The sequence below is a fragment of the Eutrigla gurnardus genome (assembly GCF_963514095.1).
Source record: "Eutrigla gurnardus genome assembly, chromosome: 17".
In the NCBI taxonomy this organism is placed as follows: Eukaryota; Metazoa; Chordata; class Actinopteri; order Perciformes; family Triglidae; genus Eutrigla; species Eutrigla gurnardus.
Window position 1 is genome coordinate 8,526,489 of NC_139928.1, and position 22,417 is coordinate 8,548,905.

The following is a 22,417-nucleotide window of genomic DNA, read 5'->3' on the forward strand; positions in this document are numbered from 1 at the left end:
AAGGACATCTTTGTCAGTCCGTGACCATGATTCATCTTTACAACTTCTAAAGGCCATTATTTTTTACAGGTACAATCTATATACCTTTTCAGACAATAACTTTGATAATTTCTTGAGGACCCATGGGAACCCATGATTTTTAGAAAGTTTAAATTATCTCTAAAATACACTCTAAAATACCTGTACCACATTTAAATTTAAGGAAATATTGCAAAACCGTTAACATAAATAACTACTGTATGTTGCACATTTTTCCTCAAGTGAAGTTCTCCTGGCCATTTTGTCCATTGGATACCAACAGTTGCTATGTATCGCAAGGAAGGGAAGTGGGAAATGCACTTATCATAGGCGAATTGTTAGCACTCTGTTCTTTGTTAATTATCCTCTAGTGACTTTGACCCTTTTCACTACAGGAAAGCAGAGTCAGGCAGCCCTCTACCCCAGGGGCTTGTACCTCTTACTCAGCATAGCAGCATACAGTACTTCCCCCTGTTTGACTGTGTTACCGCAGGCTCTCTGTCTGTCAGGGAAAGACTGATGCCGATTGACAGCTTACACAAGATCTCTGTCACAGCGACTGTAATCACACTCACCATGGAAAGGCTGAGGCATACTCACTCATTGATACCCTGGTGGCCTAAAGGTATCAAATACATGAAATATATATGTTTTTACTATAATCTTGGGGAGCTCCAGTACATGATGTACCAATGTGCAGTGTTTTGATAGATACTACAATTAATACAATATGATTTTCTGATCTGGTTTTGAAATGACCTATGGGTTTGTTGGCAGACCTTGCTGTCTAGCAGCCACCATATCATACCTTGTCTTTGCATGCTAGTCAATGTTATATTAATGATCCACAAAAGACTCAAGACTCACCTGTTCAGACTTCACCTCGACTGCATAGCATGACCCCCCCCCCCCTAAAAAAATGCACTTCTATGTTCTTAGCACTCTGATCATAGCACTGTTGTGCTTAAGGTATCCTGAATCCTGCTGAACAGCTACTACTTTACTCATATGAGGACCTAACACTTGTTTTCTATTTTTTCGCTCTTAACTTTATCGGCAATGATATGTTGTGGTTTCTTTCTTTCGACAAATGCAGTTATTGTAATTTGCTTTGCACAAAATTATCTGCTTAATGCCCTAAATGTAAATGTAAATCTAAATGTGTCATGTTGCCTTTTCGTTGTATCAACTAATGTCCTTTAAGTCAAAATATGATACAGCTTGAAGGAAGATTAACAATTCTGGTTCTTGACCTGATTTTAATGTTGCATTCTTTTAGGCTGCCAATGGTGACATTGCCAGTTGACAATTGCAGACTGTTTAGAAAGCCGATGGCTCCTTTGCCATATAGTTGTGAATGAGTAAACTTGCTGCCCTATATATAAAAAATATAGATGTTTTATATATAGTGCACAAAGTTTTCTCTGCACGACTCATACAGAATAAGCTGATAGATAACCTTAGGCTGTTGCCCTACATAGTTATTATGCTGCTATACATTACTGTTTTGCCTTTGATTCAAGAGTAGTGCATTATGTATTTTCTTTTAATTTTGCTGAATTATACAATGAATGCTGATTTAGTTCCAGTCAAAGCCACTCCATCCCCACATCCACCCACACAACCTATTTGATTCCTCTTAAGTGCTTCCTGCTTGGGGGCGCCAATATTAATGAGAGAAAAATTAATGGCAGCTGCCTCTGTGCTGCCATTTGGCTACTCTTGTCTCAATTAACTGATGTTACTGCTGTCATTCTCATTAAGGTGTCCTAACATTTAAAATTCTGTCGTTGAAATGAATCTAAATCATTTGTCACTTTCAGTGGTGCTATTTTAATAGGGGCAAATTCAGTTTGTTTGTTTCGCAGATGAGTGATCTGAAGAGTCTGACACTTGCTGCAGAATGAAATAATCTGTGTGACTGGAATGAAAGTAGAGTGATGTACGCAGCAGGTAGTCAGCTGTCACCAAACACCAGTGCAAACAACTACTGCAGCTGTTCCTGTGTGTGCATGTAAATGGCTGCATCTCTGGATGCATTGTGCGTGAAATAGAAGGATGAGAGTGAAGGCCGGACTAAACACAGAGGTCTGGTAGGGGGATTTCACACAGCTGTCCATCAGTGAGCTCTGTACATTTGTGTTCCAGTAAGCATGCGCAATATTGGAACGAAGCAGAATTCAACACGAATGGTGAAACCGGAAACACTGTTTTTCCCCATAAAGAAAAAAAAAATCATAAGTAAATCTAAATGTGAGCCTTGTGCTGTGAATTATACCCGATAGTGAGGTGACTGTATCATAGCACCCATCGTTGGCAAGCTTTTTGCCTTTTATTTATGGAAAGGACAGTATGCGAGTGAAAGGGGGAGAGAGAGGCCAACCACGCAGGGCCGCAGGACTTAGCCTCGGTACATGGGGCGCCGACTCTACCGCGTGAGCTGTCTGGTGGCCCCGTTGGCAAATTTTTTGATCGATGAAAGTTGGATACATTGTGTGAACACCAAATTTATCTCGGCCTACCTGAAAAGGACACGTAATACACGTCTGAATATTTTCTGTTGGACAGAAGTCGGTAGGCAGCAACTTCATGCGTCAGCATTCAACACTGAAAACAGAAGGATGGTGTGGGTTGCTCTGAATAATGATCAGCAGCTGTTATTTCACTCGTCATCATCAAATCCTTATGTCCAAACCAGAGTGGCATGAACTTTGTTTTAATCTTACATAAAAGAAAAACCCAACTCACATGACTCTATCCCCTTACATCCCTTTCTTCAGCCTGGCGTGCTCCCTTCCAATTGGCAGACATGCTGCTGATTAATGTGTTCATAATCACCACCGAGACCAAGAAAGGTGATTAATACTAGTCGTTTAACGTACTTAGACCCCACAGAGAGTGTTTGTCTGAGTAAGTGTGTTTGTGTGCCTTCCCGGCCCAGGTGTGTGTGTGTGTGTGTGTGTGTATATATACTGTACTGTACATGTCAAAGGAGTGATGTATGTATTCTCACTCTAATGACTCTTGGGTAATTGTTGTTTTGAGTGTCATTGTATCATTGGCTTGTAGCCTCTGGATGGAAATTGAGCAGGCAATGTTTGAGACATTGTCTTTTCAAATTTCCACTTGGATCGACATAGCTCCTCTGAATCGATGGGTCCTTTGGGACAAAACAGCACTTGTATGTTATCAGAGTTCACACTCTACTTTGTGTCTATATATTGGCCGGCAGTATAGTATTATGAAAAGATCTCTAAGTCTAGTCAGCGGCCACCCACTCTAATGACGTGGGCTATTAAGGTTTCATTAATCCACATAGTGAGGGAAGGAGGATGGGTGATGATGCATCTGCCCACATACTGCAGCCGCTGCAATGTCCTCCTTGGACCCAGATTTTTATATATATCCTACAGTAGGGTGTAACTTTGTCAGTGACAGCAAAATGAGCATTATGTTTCCCTCTGAGATTGGCTAAAAGTTGTGCCATGCAGCATTATAGCCTGTACACATCTACGATACACATACACACACACACACACACACACACACACACACACACACACACACACACAGTAATTATCATGATCATCAACATTATCATCTACATCATCATCATCAGGCGTACCAAACCTGTGAACTATTTTCCTTATTACAAGTACAAAGTGTTTTCTCTCTTGCATTTTTTTCATCACAGAGACATGTTGTGTGTGTCTGTGTATTTCATTATCATGATATTTTGTTTTCACCTTGCATAGACCTTTTATGTTTTCCTCTTCAGAGTGGTATCTCTAATGGGCGGTTAAGCGTTTTGCGTTTATCTCTGAGTGGGGAATTCATCGTTCAAAAACAGAGTGACAGTAAAAGCCAAATCAAAATGCTGACATTGCAGCAATTTTTGCTTTAAATCACCGCAGGGCTGGAGATAACGCAACTGTCCTCGGCTGAACTGTAAAACAGCCCGAGGCAATTTTTTTGTTGTTGTCATGCAAGGAGTGAATACGGATAATGTAAACAAGCAAATTGCATGTCCCAATAAATATTGCTGAGAGGTAAAGTGACCCACGGTCAAGGTCCTCTGTCTTCAACCGTGTGGGCAATCACTGCTAAGTCACACGGAGCTGCGTAGCCAGCCAAGAAAAAAACAACCGACACAGCCAGCACTGAATCACTCCTTAACGTTATACATGCAGTAACCTTTTATGGATTCTGTATTGTTCCATTTTTGTTCCACATATCTGTGCTCATAACCTAAATGACACGAAAAGAAAAGCCTTTTTATAGCGTGTAGTTGTACAGCCCAGCTCCTTACATTTTCACACCCTGTGAGAACACTGACAGAGAGTAATGACATTGGGGTATGACTTACTGTGGCGTTAGATGTCACACGCGCGCTTACACATGCACATCTACAGTCTTTAATTTCCACAGTTACATTTCCTCATATTCCATTTTTGTTCATGTAAGCTCAATTAGTTAATGGGTGTCTGCGTGTGCATCGTAACATACACCTGCAGTGAGCAGAGGCAGTGGATATATCATGGCTTAGGTGGGATGGGGGAGAGGTGAAAGGTCACTGCTGACTCAGGAGGAAACAGATAGAGACATCTTTTAATTGGATGGTGTTTTTACGACAAATCGGTCATGGGTGATGTATAAAAGATAGCTCTTCTCGTCTACTTCAAGGTGTTTTCCCTCCTTTCTCTTCGCACTCCACCTGATTGACTTTAATATTTACCTGCAACCTCCTTCTGTTAACACTGGGCATGGTGCAGAAAATAAGGCATACACTCATGAAATACTACGATTAATACCTCTAAAGCGGAATAAAGTTTAGAACCATAACAAAAAAAAAAAAAAAAAAAAAAATGTATAAGCACATTATCTTCCTGAAAAGGTTTTAGACTGGAAGACCGATAAAGCCTATTGGAAGAATAGAGCTATATAGTTTCAGCTAGGGTGATATCGCACCACTCTCTGCTGTTTAATGGAAAAGAACTTGGCCCACTTCCACGTTACCCCGGTAACTTTAAGGCTTAATTCTACCTGGCCTGTTTTTAGTTTAGTGTAACATGTTAAAGGATGGCACAGATGGCTTTAAAGAGATTAAGAGCAAACGCACCCACAAACCCAAATCGAGCTGATACCCCAGACATGGGTCTGTGTATTTATTATATTGTGTGTTAAAGCTATGGTGGGTAATGCCATTTTTAAATAATTTAGTTATTTTTTAATACATATTTCAATGAAATGCTTTGACTAGACTAGACTACGCACATGCAATAACTGTACAGGCTACCTGCCTGTCTACTGTGTGTCTACCTTCCTGCCCATGCACTCCTTGTGTGTCACCAGAGTCTTCCTCAAGCTGCTTGACAGCTGTCACTACAAAACAAAAAGCCTTTTCATTGCCTATTTTCATTATGACATATTTACATTCATAATGACAATTTTGGGGGAATGTCTTTGGAGGGACGCCTGAAGACAGAGGCTGTCAGTGATGCCAAGTTGGCAACTTTTTCGCTAGATTTAGCCACTTTGGTTGGAAAAGACTTGGCAACAATGGGATGGGTTGTTCATTTTTACTTCTTCAATCTAGCTTTCTCTTGGTGATTTCTCAAGTGTTAGCTAGCCAAGGTTTAATATACAATTTCTGCAATAATATTCAAGTATTTGTTTGCTACATTACATTGAACATCGTGACTTCCGTGTCTCCATGCATCTCTCTTTGTGCAGCCATGTGTGTAGGCTTGTTTATAGACAACATGTGTGAGAACACCTGCCTGATGTCAGGTAGGAATCTGTGTACACCTCTTACTAAGATGTCTTAGCTTCTTCAGACAGCTCCATCAGATGCTCCAAGTGGCTGTCATCAAAGCTCACATCTCAGACACCTGCTAGCCCACAATAGTTGAATACTTTTGATTTCACCATCTGGATTTGGGATTGGTGTTTTCTGTTAAGCCACCTGTCTGATCAAACTTCAGCAATCTGTCCCCCGACTGTCTAAATGTACTTCTTACCCTAAATAGTTTACTGCCCCTAAATGTAGGGGACAGCAGCCACACTGTTCTGTGACATTTCATTTCTCCTCGTCTTTTCTGTCTTTATATTGTTGTGTTTGAGGAAGAGAGCGACGGAGCAGATTATTCCGAATGTGGCATCCATTTGCATTGTATATTGTCCTAAAAGTAGGCACGGAGCAGCAGACTAAGAGGGAGGGGATTACGGGGAAGCAAAGGCAAAAAAAAGAGAGAGAACAAACGCTAATCTCCAAAAAATGAACTGTGAAAGTCAGACAAAGGGCCAGTGAACACAGCGGTGGAACAAAGGCCTCCTCTATCTTTTTTTGCATCCCATACTTTTCTATTCATGCATTAGGAAGAATCTTTGAATAAGTTCACAATAGAATGGCATTGTCAGCGACCCTCAAAGTAATTAAAAGAAAACAAAGTACACAGCTCTCTTGGGGGAGAAAAAAAAAACAACTGAAGGTGGACAGCGGGAGGGACAATGCGGAAGGAGAGGCACTGAAAATAGATTTGGGGTTATGTTTTGGCAGCTCTGGGTGCCTGGATGACTCATTCTGGACTCTTGTTTCTTCTTCCCACCATGCAGCTGTTGTTTTCCCACGTTTGTCATTCCTCCGTCATAGAAATCTCAGAGCCCGTATCTATCCTTACAGATAGTGATGCGTGACCAACATAAACTTAAGTTCTTTTCTTCATAATAACACGGACTCTAGTTTGGTCGGACATTGAGTGAGCAACAGCACAAGGGACAGAGGGGTCTGGATGAGATGAAAGGGGGGAGCAACTGGGACACCATCTGGGGGTTCATCCGCCATCCTTTCCCAGCTTGTCCGAGTGGCTCATTACCACATGCCGGAGACAGCCAAACATGTGGCTTAACAGTCTGAATAGGAAAACCAATTTTTACTTTACAAGTTGAGACAATCGGCCTTTTCAGCACAAGCTTAATCTTAATAAGCATTTTCACAAAAGGGGATGGGAACAATAGAAATTAGATTTTCATGGACATATATTAGAGGAAGCAATTTAGCCTTTAGTGGCTCTTAGCATCACATTGTCATCAACACTGAAGTGATGATAATTAGATTTACCATCTGATAGTCCATCACATGAAGAGTTGGCTTTTTGATAGGCTCAGTCTGTAATCACAAGCGTAGATTATTTTAATTTCCCCATGAATTTTCAGGCATTGTACCGTTGCAACATGATCAATACACTAACATTGAGATTTGTAATTTGTTTTCATGCCTTAGCTTTGTTGAATGATCATTTTAATGTTGGGCTTTTACTTCACACATCTTGACGTTGACACCTAACTGCATTCTGTCTATTGCCCCCCCCCCCAAAAAAAAAAAAAAAACAAACAAACATGGATTTGTAAAGGAGAGAGATGAATGGTTATTTCATATGTGGAAAAGTCTGTCACAATGTTTTCACATTTAATTGCTGGGTATTTACTAATTTGACCCAATCCAGTAGAAAGCTTGAGGTTACTGTATATTTAGTGTGTCAGACATGCTTTTTATTAAATTGTCAGGTGCAATTGCAAGCATAGAAGCTATAGAATAAACATAAATCATGTTATTTGGAGACTATATATGCACAACTGTGATGCTGGAAAAAAACAGCACAAACTGGAAAAGAAACGGATGATCAGCCTCAAATCAACTCATCTGGTTTCAAAGCAGCAGCCAGTTTCCTAATGGTCTAGAAGAAGCTAACAAGAAAATAGATTTTATCCTCAGAAAGCCGAGTTGCAAGGCACACATACACAGCTCAATTATTTAAAGCTGGCTGTACATTTCTGGAGACACTGCAGTCTCTGGCCATGTGTAACGATGCACATACTGAAAGGAATAAAGTCTAAAACTGCATTACCCAGTTGTTCAATAAAATGGCTGTACATTCAACTGTAACACAGGACCTGTGTGCCGTAATGCACACTACCGCTGTCATATTGGAGACTGCAGATGCCTTGCGGTTACATGAATGTTGGTGACATTGTTAAACACATAGGTACCCCACTCATTTCTTATCTAGAGAGCAAGCACAGGCAAAATAACATGTTTGGTTTAGAATTTAGAAACCATCTTAATTGCATGTCACTTATGGCATCTACCAATGAAAATCACATACATTGCTCTAAGTGTGCTTCCTTTTGTGATTAGATTTGGTCTGAGTTGGTTGCAATTTGAGCACAATTTCTTGACAAAGTGTTCACATACTACACTGCACCACCTGATACACATACTACACTGCATACCCCAGTAGCTCTCCTCCACCAACCTGGCCTGGCCTGGTGCATGGAGGTTTTTTTGAATCCTAGAACAGGCTCAAGCTCAAACCATGGACTTGATAAAAAACATACAAAGTGAAAATGTTGTTTATATCTGTCCAGGCAGCCTCTTCAGAGTCCATCTGAAAAGATACCAGGAAAGAGCAGTGCAGTGGTAATCAGAGATAACTAACGCTAGTAGAAGATAAGGAGACCATTGCAGCCGATGTAAGAGCTAAAATAGCAGTTGTATATTGGAGTGGGTGATTCAGAGTGAAGTCGAAGTGTGTGGATGGTTGCCACTAAATCCAAAAATGGTGTACAAGTATAGAGATGGATTTTTTTCCCAAGCAATTTTGTGTGGTAAAAATGTCTCCCTGCATTAATCCTCGCCTGCGTATTTTCTCACCCTCGTTCTCTTCTGATTCAAGCAGGCTATTGTGTGAGGATTTGCGTCTGGTGTTGAATTAAAGCAGGTCAAATAAAATAATATCCTTTTCAGTTTCTCACATTTCAACATTTTAATTGTTGGACTGGATTAGAATTGCGATGATCATTATTACTTTGTATATTTTTCCCACTTGTAGTTAATTAGTTTGCTTTATACTTTTCTTATGTCGACCTTTTTATGTACTGTTTTACCCTTTTAATACGTGCGCGGCTTGGGGCTTATTGTTTAAAAGGGAATATTCTGACTCTGCACTATTCAGTGCCTTCATTATAAAAAGTGCACGGGAGCAGATTGTATAGCAACATAGGTTCATAAGCCATTTAGTTTTATGAATGCCAGTAAGTTGCTGTAATGGGCTCCTGTTAAATCATGCATGCATTTAATGGCCACATGAACTTGAAAAAATGATGTATATGTTTGGCATGTCTTCAACAACAGTAGTCATTTGAGGTAATTTATGTTAAAGAGGCACATCACCAGATTTAGGTTATCATATACATTTTATCACAGAAACTACAGGGTATTACTTTAATACTGCTAGACCACGGCGGGTCCTACGTCAAAAGATACTTTCCCTCGGGCCTAATAACTTTCCTGGCGGAAACCCTGCACACTGTCTACGGACATTCAATCGCACACATTCACAAACAAATACAAACAAACATGCATACAAAAAAAACATTCTCTCGCAGCATAACAATGTAGTTATTTCAGGATGCTCTGGTATCAAGGGAATACAATGTGCCGGCTGTGTTTGGGGGATTTGACAGTGTTGCCAGGTTTAATATCATTAGCATGGTTTCACCTGTCTCCTCGCATACTGCGTCATAGCAGACTCACTCTGAAAAACGAACAGCTCTGACACACAAACCACAGGGGGGAGGAGGGGGAGCCCTGAGGACGGGGAGGGGAGGAGAGAGAGATAAATGTCCAGCGAAGCATCGGCGTCCACCTTAAACTCACTTATATTGAATCTTCAACTATTAGTAATATTACAACAAATGGACACAGCTGCAGGCTAAAATAATTTATTATTAAAAATATTTAGTACAACTTGAATAAGCAAAGTACACCACTATGCCAGGCCAGTGTTTCCTCTAGGATTGTTTTAAGCAGTGGGGGCAATAGAGAATAACGTCAATGGTGAATGTTCTTTTAAACTGTAAAATCTATGTAACTTAAAGTCCCCTTGTTAAATCTACCTTTCTCTCACTCTCTTTCTCCTTACTCGTCTCAATCTACCTCTCCATACTCTCCGCCGATGTGTCTTCACTGTGGTGTCGAATTAAAAGTCTGGGTAATTGAGTCGGGTAATTGCGGCTTCATTCTTGCGTTTACTTTGGGCATGCCTTGGATTGGTGTTTAGGCTAATTTTACAGTGAATAGAATTTGTTTTAAAAGCTAGCACCTTAGCACCTTAGTTAGCAAGCAGACTGGAAACAGGGAAACAGCTAGCATGACTCTGTCCGAAGGTAACAAAGTCTTCCTGCCATCCTCTCTAAAGCTCACTAATTAACAGTTTATATCTTTGTTTACTTCGTTTGTTTATTTTGGACGTCAAACAGGAGGTTAATCTTGTCATCAACATGCAGTTGCCAGGCGACCAGCCGAAGCCTCCACCACCACAACGTTTTACACACTTTAACAAACAAGATGTAATTCTGTTAATTGACGAACTTTAGATGTGCTCGTAGGCAGATTTTGATTCCCGATTGTGAAGGAGCCAGGCTAGCTGCCGTTAGTGAGAAAGATCCATTCATTGTTGAAATATATTGTTGATTTGGGTTTTGTTTTGGGTTTTTCTTTTTCTGGAGTAAGTGTCGAAGCAATTTCACTGAAGCTTCAGTTTGCAGTACTTGTAGTGGCACCGACTCTGCGAGTCATTGTACCCGATTCTTTGATGTTTTACAAAACCCATTTGCTTCGGAAAAGTTGTCAAGCATGACTTTCCAGGTGGGGGAGAAAAGTCAGTTGAAAGTTGGGAGTGCTGCTGTCACAATCATTCAGCGAGATTAGGTGCTAGTGGAGGGGTGCCATTTTGGAATCATACATAATAAATGCAGTCAATGTATGTTTCTACCTTGAGAATGATTTGTTTGAAGTGATACAATGATTTCTTTCATTCCATTAAGTTCTGTGTTCACAGCTTCTCTACCTGGCTTTCTTTCTTCTTTTACCTCTTTGTCCGTGTTTATCTCCTCAAACCTCCTGCAGGAGATAAGGATGCCCTGCAATCGGCCCGAGGATATTATTGGCATTTGTTTATTGTTGTGTTTGATAGATCCATGGGGAGGGCTCAATTATCACTGCCACTTTTGAGAGTGACCTTGGAAACTCATTACTTTCCCTCCCGTTAACCACAGATTCTATACCGCCCGCCAGCGATTACGCCACTGAGAAGTGCGCACATATTCTTGTTGTGATTTATGGCGTTTATGTCTGTGGGTAAGCATATTAGGGCGCGTGTGTCTTCTGCAACCTTCCTCTGTGATGATGGCGATGCCGAAGGGGAGAAGTGGAGAGAACAGTCACCGGTTGGATGACGTCTGTATTTGTCTTTAGCTCCATCTTAGTCAAACAAGCCATTCGTGTCTGTGTAGGTCATTTTTTTGGAGGCAAACATTCAATAATCTAAACCATTAGGATCTGTGTGGTTTCCTCATCAGCATTGTTTCACAGTCCATTCTATAGCAGTTAAGACTCATTGCTTTGCTCTCTTTGACTTTGCCTACATCAACCTTGACTTTTTGAAGAAGCCTAATAAATCACACTGACACTGGAATCAATTGCCGAACAAGTGGCACTAAATTCTTTACTTCCATGAATTGAGCTGCTTTAGTTTTTGTTTCTGACCATTTAAGTATGAATGTGTACCATTTTGGCTCCTATCAGAAAGTTACTTTCACACTTTGAACCTTAATCCTACCAACTGTTTTTTTAGACCCTAGAGGCATACATTTTGTCATATCTCACAGGTGTTTTCTTTTTCTGTTTTAATTAGATATCTTTTACCAATACACGTATATTTTATACCAATGCATTGAAAATGTAAAATATCCCATCGTATGACTGCTGTATTCTGTGAGTTCTGTTTTTTCCTGACATTTCTTATGTTGGTATAAGTTTTTTTTACTGTAGTTGATCCCAGTTCATGTTCCTTGTCCGTCAAATATGTTGGTAGGATGAGGGTTCACTCAAAATTAGCTGGCTCAATTATTTCGGTCACCCACTTAAATTTGGGTAACTTATTTTGGTGGTAACTTCTTAATACCTTGGCATAAAATGTGTTTTCTATTATCCTATGAAATAATGAGTGTACAATCTCACTAATTGCAACTGAACCAAATCCAAGCGAAACAAAAGCCAGATACCACGCAATGCTTCAGTTTGAGTTACGGGTAAAGTGTAGGTTTGCTTTTATACTTGAGATTCGGGCTCTGAAGCTACTGTTAACTGGCCAGCCTGCTACAGACCAGTATTTGGTCCTAAATTGATCACAGTTGCTCCAAAGGGCTTTACTCTTTCTCTTTTAATCTTTAATTTCCCAGCGTGGGATCAATAAAGTATATCTATCTACTCTGGCAAATTATAACATTCATATAGGTTATTGCAATCTAATTCAACCCTATAATGAACTGTTCAACAATACCAGACTGCTGCTGACTTAACTTAAACCTCTACACACAGCTCAACGTTAATGTGACAGATCATTGCCAGGACCTACATTATGCTGATATATTTTATTTAGTTATTTATTTATTTTCTTAAGAATAAGGGAGCCATGGTGTTTGTTGTTTATCCCAAAGGGACATTTCTTTCAATCAGTGTCCATATTATATGTTCTGTGAGGGCAGAAAATTAGTTGTGGGAAGAGGAAGAAAGGAATCCCTCAGAAGATTTAACAAGGCACTGATGGGGCCAGAGGTCTGCCCATGAATAATGCATGAGGGCTGAGAGAGGATGAAGAACAGACGTTTTGGCTCTGTTGGACCAGGGAGTCAAAGGGAAAAGTAGGCATGTCGGCTCTGATGGGTCTGCAGTTTTACTTTCTTTGCCAGTGGAGGTTTCAACCTCCTCTGCAAGGTCTTGTGTTTGTGCACAGACCCATGAGACATAACTGGCCTGAAGGCCTCTCTTAATACATTGGCCCTTAACTTATAGTTTAAGGTTGATGGTTTTTATTGCCTGGTCGGTTGCTGTTTGATGAAATGAATGAACAGCATTGAGGGCTCTAAGAAGCAGGTGGGGGGATCTGGCGGTTCATTTAAACCCCTGGTGTAGTCTGGTCTCGGTTACATCTGAAGGTCACAGCTCCAGCTCCACTGCCAGGGCTTTAATACTGCCTTTCTGTACTTCCACACTGATTAGTTTTACCTTACCGAGAAGGATGCAGCGTGTGTGTGTGTGTGTGTGTGTGTTCATGTGTGTTTTGGAGTATGACAGAGAGAGAGAGAGAGAGAGAGACAATGATACCGTTTTTGTAAATGTGGATGTTTGGTGGTCTGTGCGCCAGCATGTACATCTGGATAAACCGGCCTGTGCTATAATTCACACAGCCTCATTAAAATGCTGAAAGTTTTGGCTTTAAAGTCACTGTGACCCCCGGTCTGCTGTAAGCACCAGGACCTGCATACTGAGCAGACATTTGATTGATCTACCTAAGTAGCTGCAATTAACAGGGAGATTTCTCTTCCAGTCTACCCGCCGCACGCGCCCAGTCACCGACACATGGACGCATGTATGGTCACTCTACATCACAATGCATTCATTTGCTGAATGGAGATTTAAAGCTTTTGATCCCAATGTGTCGCTAGTCACCTCTGACACCTAAACTCTGCCCATCAGTGATTATGCATAGAGTAATTTGACACCATCACCCCTCGGAACAGAAAACAGATGACATGAAACGATGAATATAAAGCAGAAAAAAATATCCATTCTAGTGGGAAGGGTTGACGATGACCTTTGTTCAGAATCCTGAAAGGCATTAACAAGTCAAATCTCATCAATATAGAAAGTATCTCAATGCTGGTGTTTAGTATGTGTATGTTTTAGAAGCATTCTGACTGGTTTGCATGAGACCTCAATCATATGGCAATAAAAAGAAGTCTGAGCAACAAGGAAAGGGACGTTGCCTACAAAGCTGTCTAAACATTACATTATGATGGCATGCAATGGAAGTAAAATAGCTGTGTCATAGGTGTTTATCAGAAAGCTTGATGTGTCAGTGTGTGGTTAACAGCTCTGTCCCCTCAGTCAAGAACACTGGCTGCCTCCATCACCTTGCCTCGCCCCAAAATACATTTCTTGGACAATCATCAAAAGTCAGACTGAGGACCTTTGGGGCCTGGAATTGGAAACTGATTTAGCACTGCTCTCTCAAGACAATTCCGCATAAAATCTAATATGGTCAGCCAGACAGAGAGAGAGAGAGTGAGTGAAAACGAGAGGGTGAGGTTAAAAGGAACTATAGAAGTGGCCACAACACCCTTCAGGAGACCTCCATCAGCCAACTCAGGACATTTTCTGTTGCTCCCCATGGTCACGTTCACCTTAAAACTTTAATGTCTTCAGCAAAAAAAAGGAGCAGCCAGTGAAATGGGGAATGGCAGAGGTGACACTAGGTCAAAAAGCTATTTATGGTGGTCTGTTCATCCCTCTTCCCATATTTATTAGTCACCTAATCCTTAATGGCATACGCATCAGTCCCTCATCCTATGCCAGTGGTGCAGTTTATCACAACCTTTAGTCAGTTTTTAGCTTGCTTGTTGCGTGTTAATTAAAGTTGATTCCAGCTCAAATTGCCCTTTAATTCAAAGAGACATTTTTATTTGTCCCCGTGGTGAAAAGTGGAGAAACTCTAACAGGGCTGTTTGCATTAAAATCTTGGCACTGGTCTTTGGAGGCCTTTGTATGTGCATGCGGGCTGTGAGGATCATATACTGTAATTCATTGGTGTCAGATTTAGTACCCGAGATTTTGAGCTGTCTTATGACCCAGCTATGTACTTAGAGCCAGAGATGATCCTGGCACTCTCCCTTCTAGTAGCACCACTCCAAATGCACATGTGCCAGACATTACACGACCCCCCCTCAATGCTTCATCTTTATGTGATAAAACGTCTCCCGAGGCACGCCGACTCACTTTATCAGTTTTGCACTTGCCGTTGTAAATCAAGGCCAGTGTCGTATAACATGGCTTCACATTTCCGCCTCATTTTTATCACTCTACGCAGCCTCTCGGCCACACTCGAGTGAAGGAACAAATATTTATCTGATCAGAAAAGTAACTTAATTATGCCCATATATTGTAAAAAAGAAGAGAGATTGACAATTTAAACAGTGTGTATGATTGAATTGTTGTGGGACATTTAAGTGTTTTATTTTTGTTTTATGGGGTACTCTGTTGTCCCATCTATTATGCTTTAGATAAAGGGCCAATCTCTTAAATGAGGTGTAGTTGTGGAATGTTAGTGAAGGAAGCGATTTCATGAAACTTTTAATTGTATTGCTTTAAAAGTCCAGTGTAGAGTTTGACTCTCCTTTGTGCATGGACTGTGGGCTGTTTTTGAATTGTTAGAAGCAGTGAAGTGAATGTGGTATGTGTGTGGAGCATATCGAGCAGTGGTTCCCAAACTGTTTCTGCAGGGCCCTCCCTTTGTAGACAAACCAAATTCATTTCTGATGTGAGATTCTGCTTCTAGTTGCTCATCACATGCATTCTTGCAGTCGACTCAGTCTTGTGTTGACAAAACTCAGAGAAAATGATAAACGTCTTCGGCAGGTGTGTGTGTTTGTGTGTGTGTGTGTGGGGCAGTTGATTCAATTTTCATTGTCAAATTCCGTGGTTCTGGCTGCGTTTTTCACACCACGGAAGTCATAGGGCCCTACTCGCCGCGCCCCCCCCAGTTTGAAAGCCACTGAATAGAGGATGAGCGGAGTGGTTAACAAACTCATAATTTGATCATTTTGCTTGAGCAACTGAGTTTTTGGCAAACATACATACAACCGAAATGTTGGACAAACTTGATGTAAGAAGTCCTCTGATGTAGAAAATTAAAAAGGAGCTTGGTTAGGACAAATGATCAACACCCACCATGCTCCTGATCGCGACCATAACCTTTTGTGACGCAAACTGTGAAGCTTGCTTCATTGGAAACCTCTTAACCAAAGGTTGAGGTCATTGGCATGACTGACTTACAAGTAAGGGGATTGCTGCCACACCTGCTATGTGCTGAGAGCAGCCATGGGAGACACTAGAAACACTTAAGTTCAATCAGTGGCTTGCTCTCTTTTCTGCACTTTGCTCCATCTTCCTGCTGTCTGCGTGCAGTGGGGCTGAAAAAGCCAAATCACTGACATTTGGACATGTCGTCTCTTTCTTCATTGAATCGTCGTCTCATTTCTCCTTTGGGATTTGTCTGGCCTGCTGCCCAAAACTCTTGTCTTCAGCTTAACTAAGAGGCTGAGCTATTGGACAATGAAGCCGAGGCCCTACTGCAGCAAGAGTTTACTTTATAAATGAATAGTGCTGTTTTCTTCAAAATAAAAGCAACTTTTGTCCACATCTAGAAGCCCAGAAGGTTATAAGTGATCCTAAGGTAGCTCTATATTGGTGTCAGTCACGTATATCCACCAAATACCTCTAGACTAAGTATCTCCTGATAATAGCCTCCGGTTGTAGCTGTATGTTTGAAGCAGCTTTATTCCTTTTTTATCGGAAGCATCACTGCACAAAATGATTAGCCTTTGACATATGTCTCATACCTATTTTCCAGTCTCATTCTCTGCATTATTTAATCACATTTTCACTTTGCTTTTACTTTTTTCCCCTGTCAATTTCCCTTCCCAGTGGTATTAAATGACAGCTGGGCTAAGGTGGAACTCAGTGTGTATCTACACTATAGAGTGAAGCAGATAATGTAGGTTGGAGAGATGAGGTGGACACAGTTGGGGAAATGTAATTCATAGATTGGCAATTGGAATTATTGTATATGCGGGAATGTGTTCCGAGGGACTGTATGTGTGTAAATGGCTTAGTGAGTCTCCAGATAAAACATGATTTGTTCCCAAATGACTTTGGTTTTAACACCTGAAGAAGTGCCTGGTAAGCAAAACGCCCTCGTTAGCATACTGATCAGGAGGCACTAAGTGTTTGTGAAATATTATACAATGTTGCTTTTTCAAAGCATTAAAAGGAGTGTCCTTTCTCTGCAAATGCAACCGGCGGGCTTTCCTGGTCCCATTTTTTATTGGGCCACAGTTTGGGTTAAGAGTCGTTAATATAACGGTTCCCTTTTTAGTACCATGCACTCCCTTTAATAGATCTCAAAAGGTGTAACATCTCTAAGTCAAGGCAACATTAACTGTGAAACATTAGTTAAATCACCATAAACAAACAAAACAATTACCGTGAAGACTGGCAGTTTCTTCCAGCCTCCATAATGCATAGTCTGCCATTGGGCTTGACTTTATTGGGAATTTGATGGATTACATAATTGCTTTATGGCACAAAACAGAAGCACAAGCAAGCATGGTCATTTCTTGCAATTGAAGTTGATAGATTGTAAAGATGATATTGGAATTACGTTAGGAAGAAATTATGTATACATCTATTACAGTTACTCATACATAGCACAGTGACATGGCTTACTTCTTGGTTATGGTGTCCATGAGGGCTATGCCTTGACAGACTAAACATACAAATTAAATTCATAAATAAAGTGATGTGTTTAAGGTTGATGAGTCAACCACTGAAACAGAATATATTTATTTGCCATTTTCCAGATATACTAAGCAAGTATGTGCTTACTGGTGCATACCTAACCTTTAACCCTAAATACATTAGCAAAATACATGATATGTTAAATATTTCTCCACGTTGTGCTCTTTTTTGCTTGTTAAAACACTTGTGCTAACATGCTAATCATCTTAGTCACTCTTCTCTCTCTGTCTACAGGTTCACTGGCCCCAACCTTCCCTCACCCATCATTAGCAGCAAGAATTGGCTTCGACTACACTTTACCTCTGACGGCAACCACAAGTTGAGGGGTTTCAGCGCCCAGTACCAAGGTGAGATAAAGATTTTGATAGTGTAAAAGCATGATCATTAATAATGTGTGCCAGGTTCAACTTTGTACTGAGGGATCATCGACTAATTGCTGGATTCTCGTGATAGTTAGATATTCAAATTCCCCCAAAGGATAAACCTTTCTGGTAGGGCTGTAACGATACACCAAACTCACGATTCGGTTTGTATCACGATTTTTGACCCACGGTTCGATACAAATTTCGATATTATTTATTTTTTGAAATTAAACATTTGATTTATGTAAGATGCAGATTTGGCGTAGAGGGCGTGTCTATCTGATGGTCTGTTAACTGCACAGGTCCCCCACTCAACTTACTACAGAGAAATGTCCCACAAAGCAACGTTGCAGAACCAAACTAAGGTAACGTAGTAACTGTAACTGTCTTTGGCAACGGGGAAACAAATACTGCAGCTGTACGTGGAGAAGCGTCCTTCCTCCCGCCCGTCCTACCGACTCCTTCTCACATTTCTGCCCGATAAACAGCGTCTGTCACTGGCAAAAAAAACTTTAACTCACCGAGTGTTTATGATGAAAAAAAATCTCTGCGACGGTCAGCCCTCCGGACCGAGACTTCAGTGAACTTTAGCCTCCGTCGGGTTTTGAGTGACAGGGAGACTCCAGGGAAACCCCTTGAAAACGCACACACGTCATCATCATGACGTGTACCGGGACGTCTCTTTGCGCTGCTTTCTGTGAATTACACAGCGGTTTGTCTTTACTCCAGCGGTGCTTCGCTTCGTGTGAACGAACAACGGCGGAGAATTAGCGAACGACCGCTGCGGTGTTAATGTGGTGTTACTTACAGCTCATAGTGCTGATCTGGACCGGAAGTTGTGTCGCAATTCTGCCTTCTCGTGGCGCGAGACAGGTTCCTGGATCTGAGTGTCGCGATTTCAGCTTCGATACGTGTATCATTACAGCCCTACTTTCTGGTAACCCACTGAACTTTTTTCTTGTGCTCCAAAATAACATCAATCGAGTCACTAACTGACTGAAATGAAATGTATAGTACTCCAAAGAGGAGGAAGTCTCCTCTGAGCTTTCCTCATGGAGTGTCCAACATATATCTCTCAATCTAAAGATACGTTTCTGGGGAATTTCCTGAGCACATTGTTGCCTCTAAGAGAATGAAGTGTGAGTGACCTTAGTTACACCCAAATGCCTTTTATTCTGCACCACTGTCAAGACAACATGAGCAAAAATATGTTAGCGTTAAATTTAAAGTAAAAGTCATTTTCTGTATTTTGGCGCACACACACACACACACACACACACACACACACACACACACACACACACACACAATCCGGTCTCTGCCATCCATCCATTTCCGATTGAGGGATCACGTTTGAGAAGGGATGAGCTGGTTAAAAATGATTAGTTTATCCGCAAAAAGGTGATCTCTAAGGACCTCACCTCCAGCCATCGCTGATGCCCAGAGACGACGGGACAATAATTAACAGAGGGAGATATAAGAATGAAGGGGAGAAAATAAGAGGGGGGCTTTTGGGTTTACCGGTTTAATGTTAGATAAATATGTTTAGAAGATCACAGAGAAATGGGAGGCTAATACTTTAATTAGATTAAACACTCTTCCATCCCCCCTACCTCCTACCAGACATTCCCATCATGCCCCATGATTCAACATCAGTGGTATGTCGAGTAATGAAATGACTGTTGGCTTTTTATTTTATTCTTCAGCGTCCTTCATTGTGTATGGCACAGGAAACAACCCCTTCCCATAATCCCTCATGAAAAACATGACAATACGTGTTCCTGCTGTTTCTGGTCAGGGCAACAAATCTGAAAAGAGCTTTAGTATTGCGTATTTTGTATTTTTCTTCCAGATGCACAATCAACCAACTTTTTGACTCATGACCCAGAATAGATTTATATTGCAATGTAGCTGAAACTAAGCAATGGATAAAAAAACAAAACATAAGTAAAGTTATATTGTCGGGAGCCATCAAAGACATTAAGTGTGATGAGTGTGAAGGGTGCACAGACAAAGCTAATGGTGTTTTTGGAATGGGTGAGTAAGTATACATTTAGAGCGTACTTTCTGTGATGGCTTTGTTTTTTATTCCCTCTGCAATTGTCATGGTACTAAATAATGTAAGCCTGATTTTTTTAAATCCAAAAGTTGTGTTTGACTGTCATAAAAAGTTTTGCTTAATTGCTTTGTAAAAAACTGCTGTGAACAACCTGGAGTGGGTGTGGGCAATGGTGTATGGAACATATGTACTGTATCTGCTGCACACCTTTAGGCCCTGCTGAAATGTGTGGGCGTCGTTATTGCACTCCCTGCTGTCTTATATGTCCCTCTGCTCTGTTTTCCTCCGCAGTCAAGAAGATGACTGAACTTAAGTCTCGCGGTGTGAAGATGTTGCCTAGCAAAGACAACCACCACAAGATATCAGTGTGTAAGTTCAACCTCAACTGTCAAATGTGCTTTCGCGAAAATAAGCTGGTCTGAAATGAATAGTTTCACTTACTTAGTGCAACGTCCCTGAGTTATCAAGGGAAAAAATATCCTCTAGAGGATTACTTTAATGAAGACTTCAATATACCAAGTGTGGGCTGAGATCAAACTGTCACAGTTTGGCAAAAATGGAAAGTGCACCGAATTGAGCATCGTGTTATTGTTAACAAAGCATTTTCGTGTTCATCCATCTTGGGGGTAAACCCTGGCAAGGGCATCAGATGTCCACTTTCTTCTCACCGCACTGCAGGCTGTCACCAGTGGCTTTCATGCTGTGGGTCTGCAGTGCTGTTAAGGGCTTAACTACTTTGCTCGAGGATGGGGAGCAGGTATAGCTGCAGTAGGAACTGTACTCCTGACAAGAAAAAGCAAACCCTCACACAGTGGATATACCTGTGAGGTGCATCAATCTCAAAAATGGAACGACAGTTGTTTCGTCAACTCGCTGCAATATGCCAGTCTTTCCACCAATCTCAACTTTTGTTCAAAGTCATTTAAAAGTAGTTTTTTCCTCCCTACAAGATAACGGGGTGATACAGACACTAAAGAAAGCACAGTTTGCACTAGAGATATAAAGCTGTAGTAGCAAATTGACAACAGTAATTGCATTGGAAGCTCTTTTCACCATGGCAGCCTTGCTCTTGATCCATCTCACCCTCACTGTTCATGAGCCCCTGCAGCTTTAATTCACCATCTATAACATTAACAACTTGACAGCCACAAATCACCTGGCACAGAGAGATGTCAGAGGGTTTTAAGAACACGTAGGACAAAGAAGAGATGCATTAATGGTAATCCTGCCTCAAGGCCATTTACAATGCGTTTTATCCACTTCTACCTCCGACTCCATCTTTTGCTTTTAATCCGCATGTCTCTCAGAAAAAATACACTTTTCATTTCTCCTTCATTTGCATTGCTTTAATGCTTTTTAATGCTTCCACTTTAAAATTCCCTTTCTCCAGTATTATGTTTTGCAGCTGGAAAAGCCTTAGCATTTCTTCTCCCCTTTTTAAAAAACTATGCCAATCTTGATTAGTCTGTAGTTTCAACCTCTAACATGCATACAAGTTCTATTGGTATTTGGTCTACATTAGGGTTGCACGGTATACCGGTACTAATTTGGTACCGGGGTACTGAGGCATTTAAAACGGCATTACTTGCAGCGCCGCCGGCAGCGCCCGCAACAGCGCGGCGAACTCGCCACGTGACGTCACCGCGTTGTAACTACAGCTGAGAGGACGAGGAGCGAGCCGCAGCTTGGGGAGATAAAAAGGAAAAAACAAGCAAGCCGGACGAAACAGCTAGCTAGTTAGCGAGCAGCGTGTACTGGAGCAACAAACGGAGCAAGAGGAAAGCTTGGAGAGAGAGAGAGAGAGAGAGAGAGAGAGAGAGAGAGAGAGAAGCACGGAGAGGAGAATGGCTGCTGCACCCGTCACCACGCTGCAACTTGCGGACAAACCAGCGCCGCAAAGTGCGATATGGCCGTACTTGAGCTTAAAACAAATGCGCAAAGCGAGGCAGTTAACGCAGATGCGCCACTGTGTAAACGGTGTTTAAAAACATGCATGGCTATCGGCGGAAACACCTCCGACTTAGCCAAACACTTAAAGGACCAGCACCCAGACCTGCACACTGAGCTCAGGGAACGACAGGTCATTTACTCAGGAAGAAAAGTCACATTCAGTGCTAAAAGCAAGCGCCACCCCCCATCACTCTTAACAAAAGTAGCTCTGGAAGAAAAAAAAAAAAAGAGCTGGTTTATTTATATTATTATATTTTATATTATATTATTGTATTTATATTTTAACATTTTTAAAATTGTGTGCATTAGAAAAGCTTGTCTTTGTGGTATTTTATTTTATTTGCTGATTAATATGTTATTGTTCTAAGATTTTCTATAAAAATAAAGTCAGTCATGACATTTTTTGCGTTCACTTTTTATTTGAAAAAGTATCAAAGTACCGAAAAGTACCGAAATACATGTTGGTACCGGTACCAATATGTTGGTATCGTGACAACACTAGTCTACATATCTGAAGCAGTGTTTTCAAACGACAATACTTGTTACACA

At 41.1% G+C, this 22,417-nt stretch overlaps 1 protein-coding gene across 1 annotated transcript in view; it reads left to right on the forward strand.

Moving 5' to 3' along the window:
- The window catches only part of csmd2 (CUB and Sushi multiple domains 2), a 230,847-nt gene that overhangs the window by 87,671 nt on the left and 120,759 nt on the right, over positions 1 to 22,417 (forward strand). Inside the window, exons 6-7 of the mRNA XM_084032112.1 lie at positions 17,732 to 17,844; positions 20,210 to 20,287. Of these exons, the coding sequence (XP_083888238.1) occupies positions 17,732 to 17,844; positions 20,210 to 20,287 (191 nt within the window). The remainder of the gene's footprint in view (positions 1 to 17,731; positions 17,845 to 20,209; positions 20,288 to 22,417) is intronic.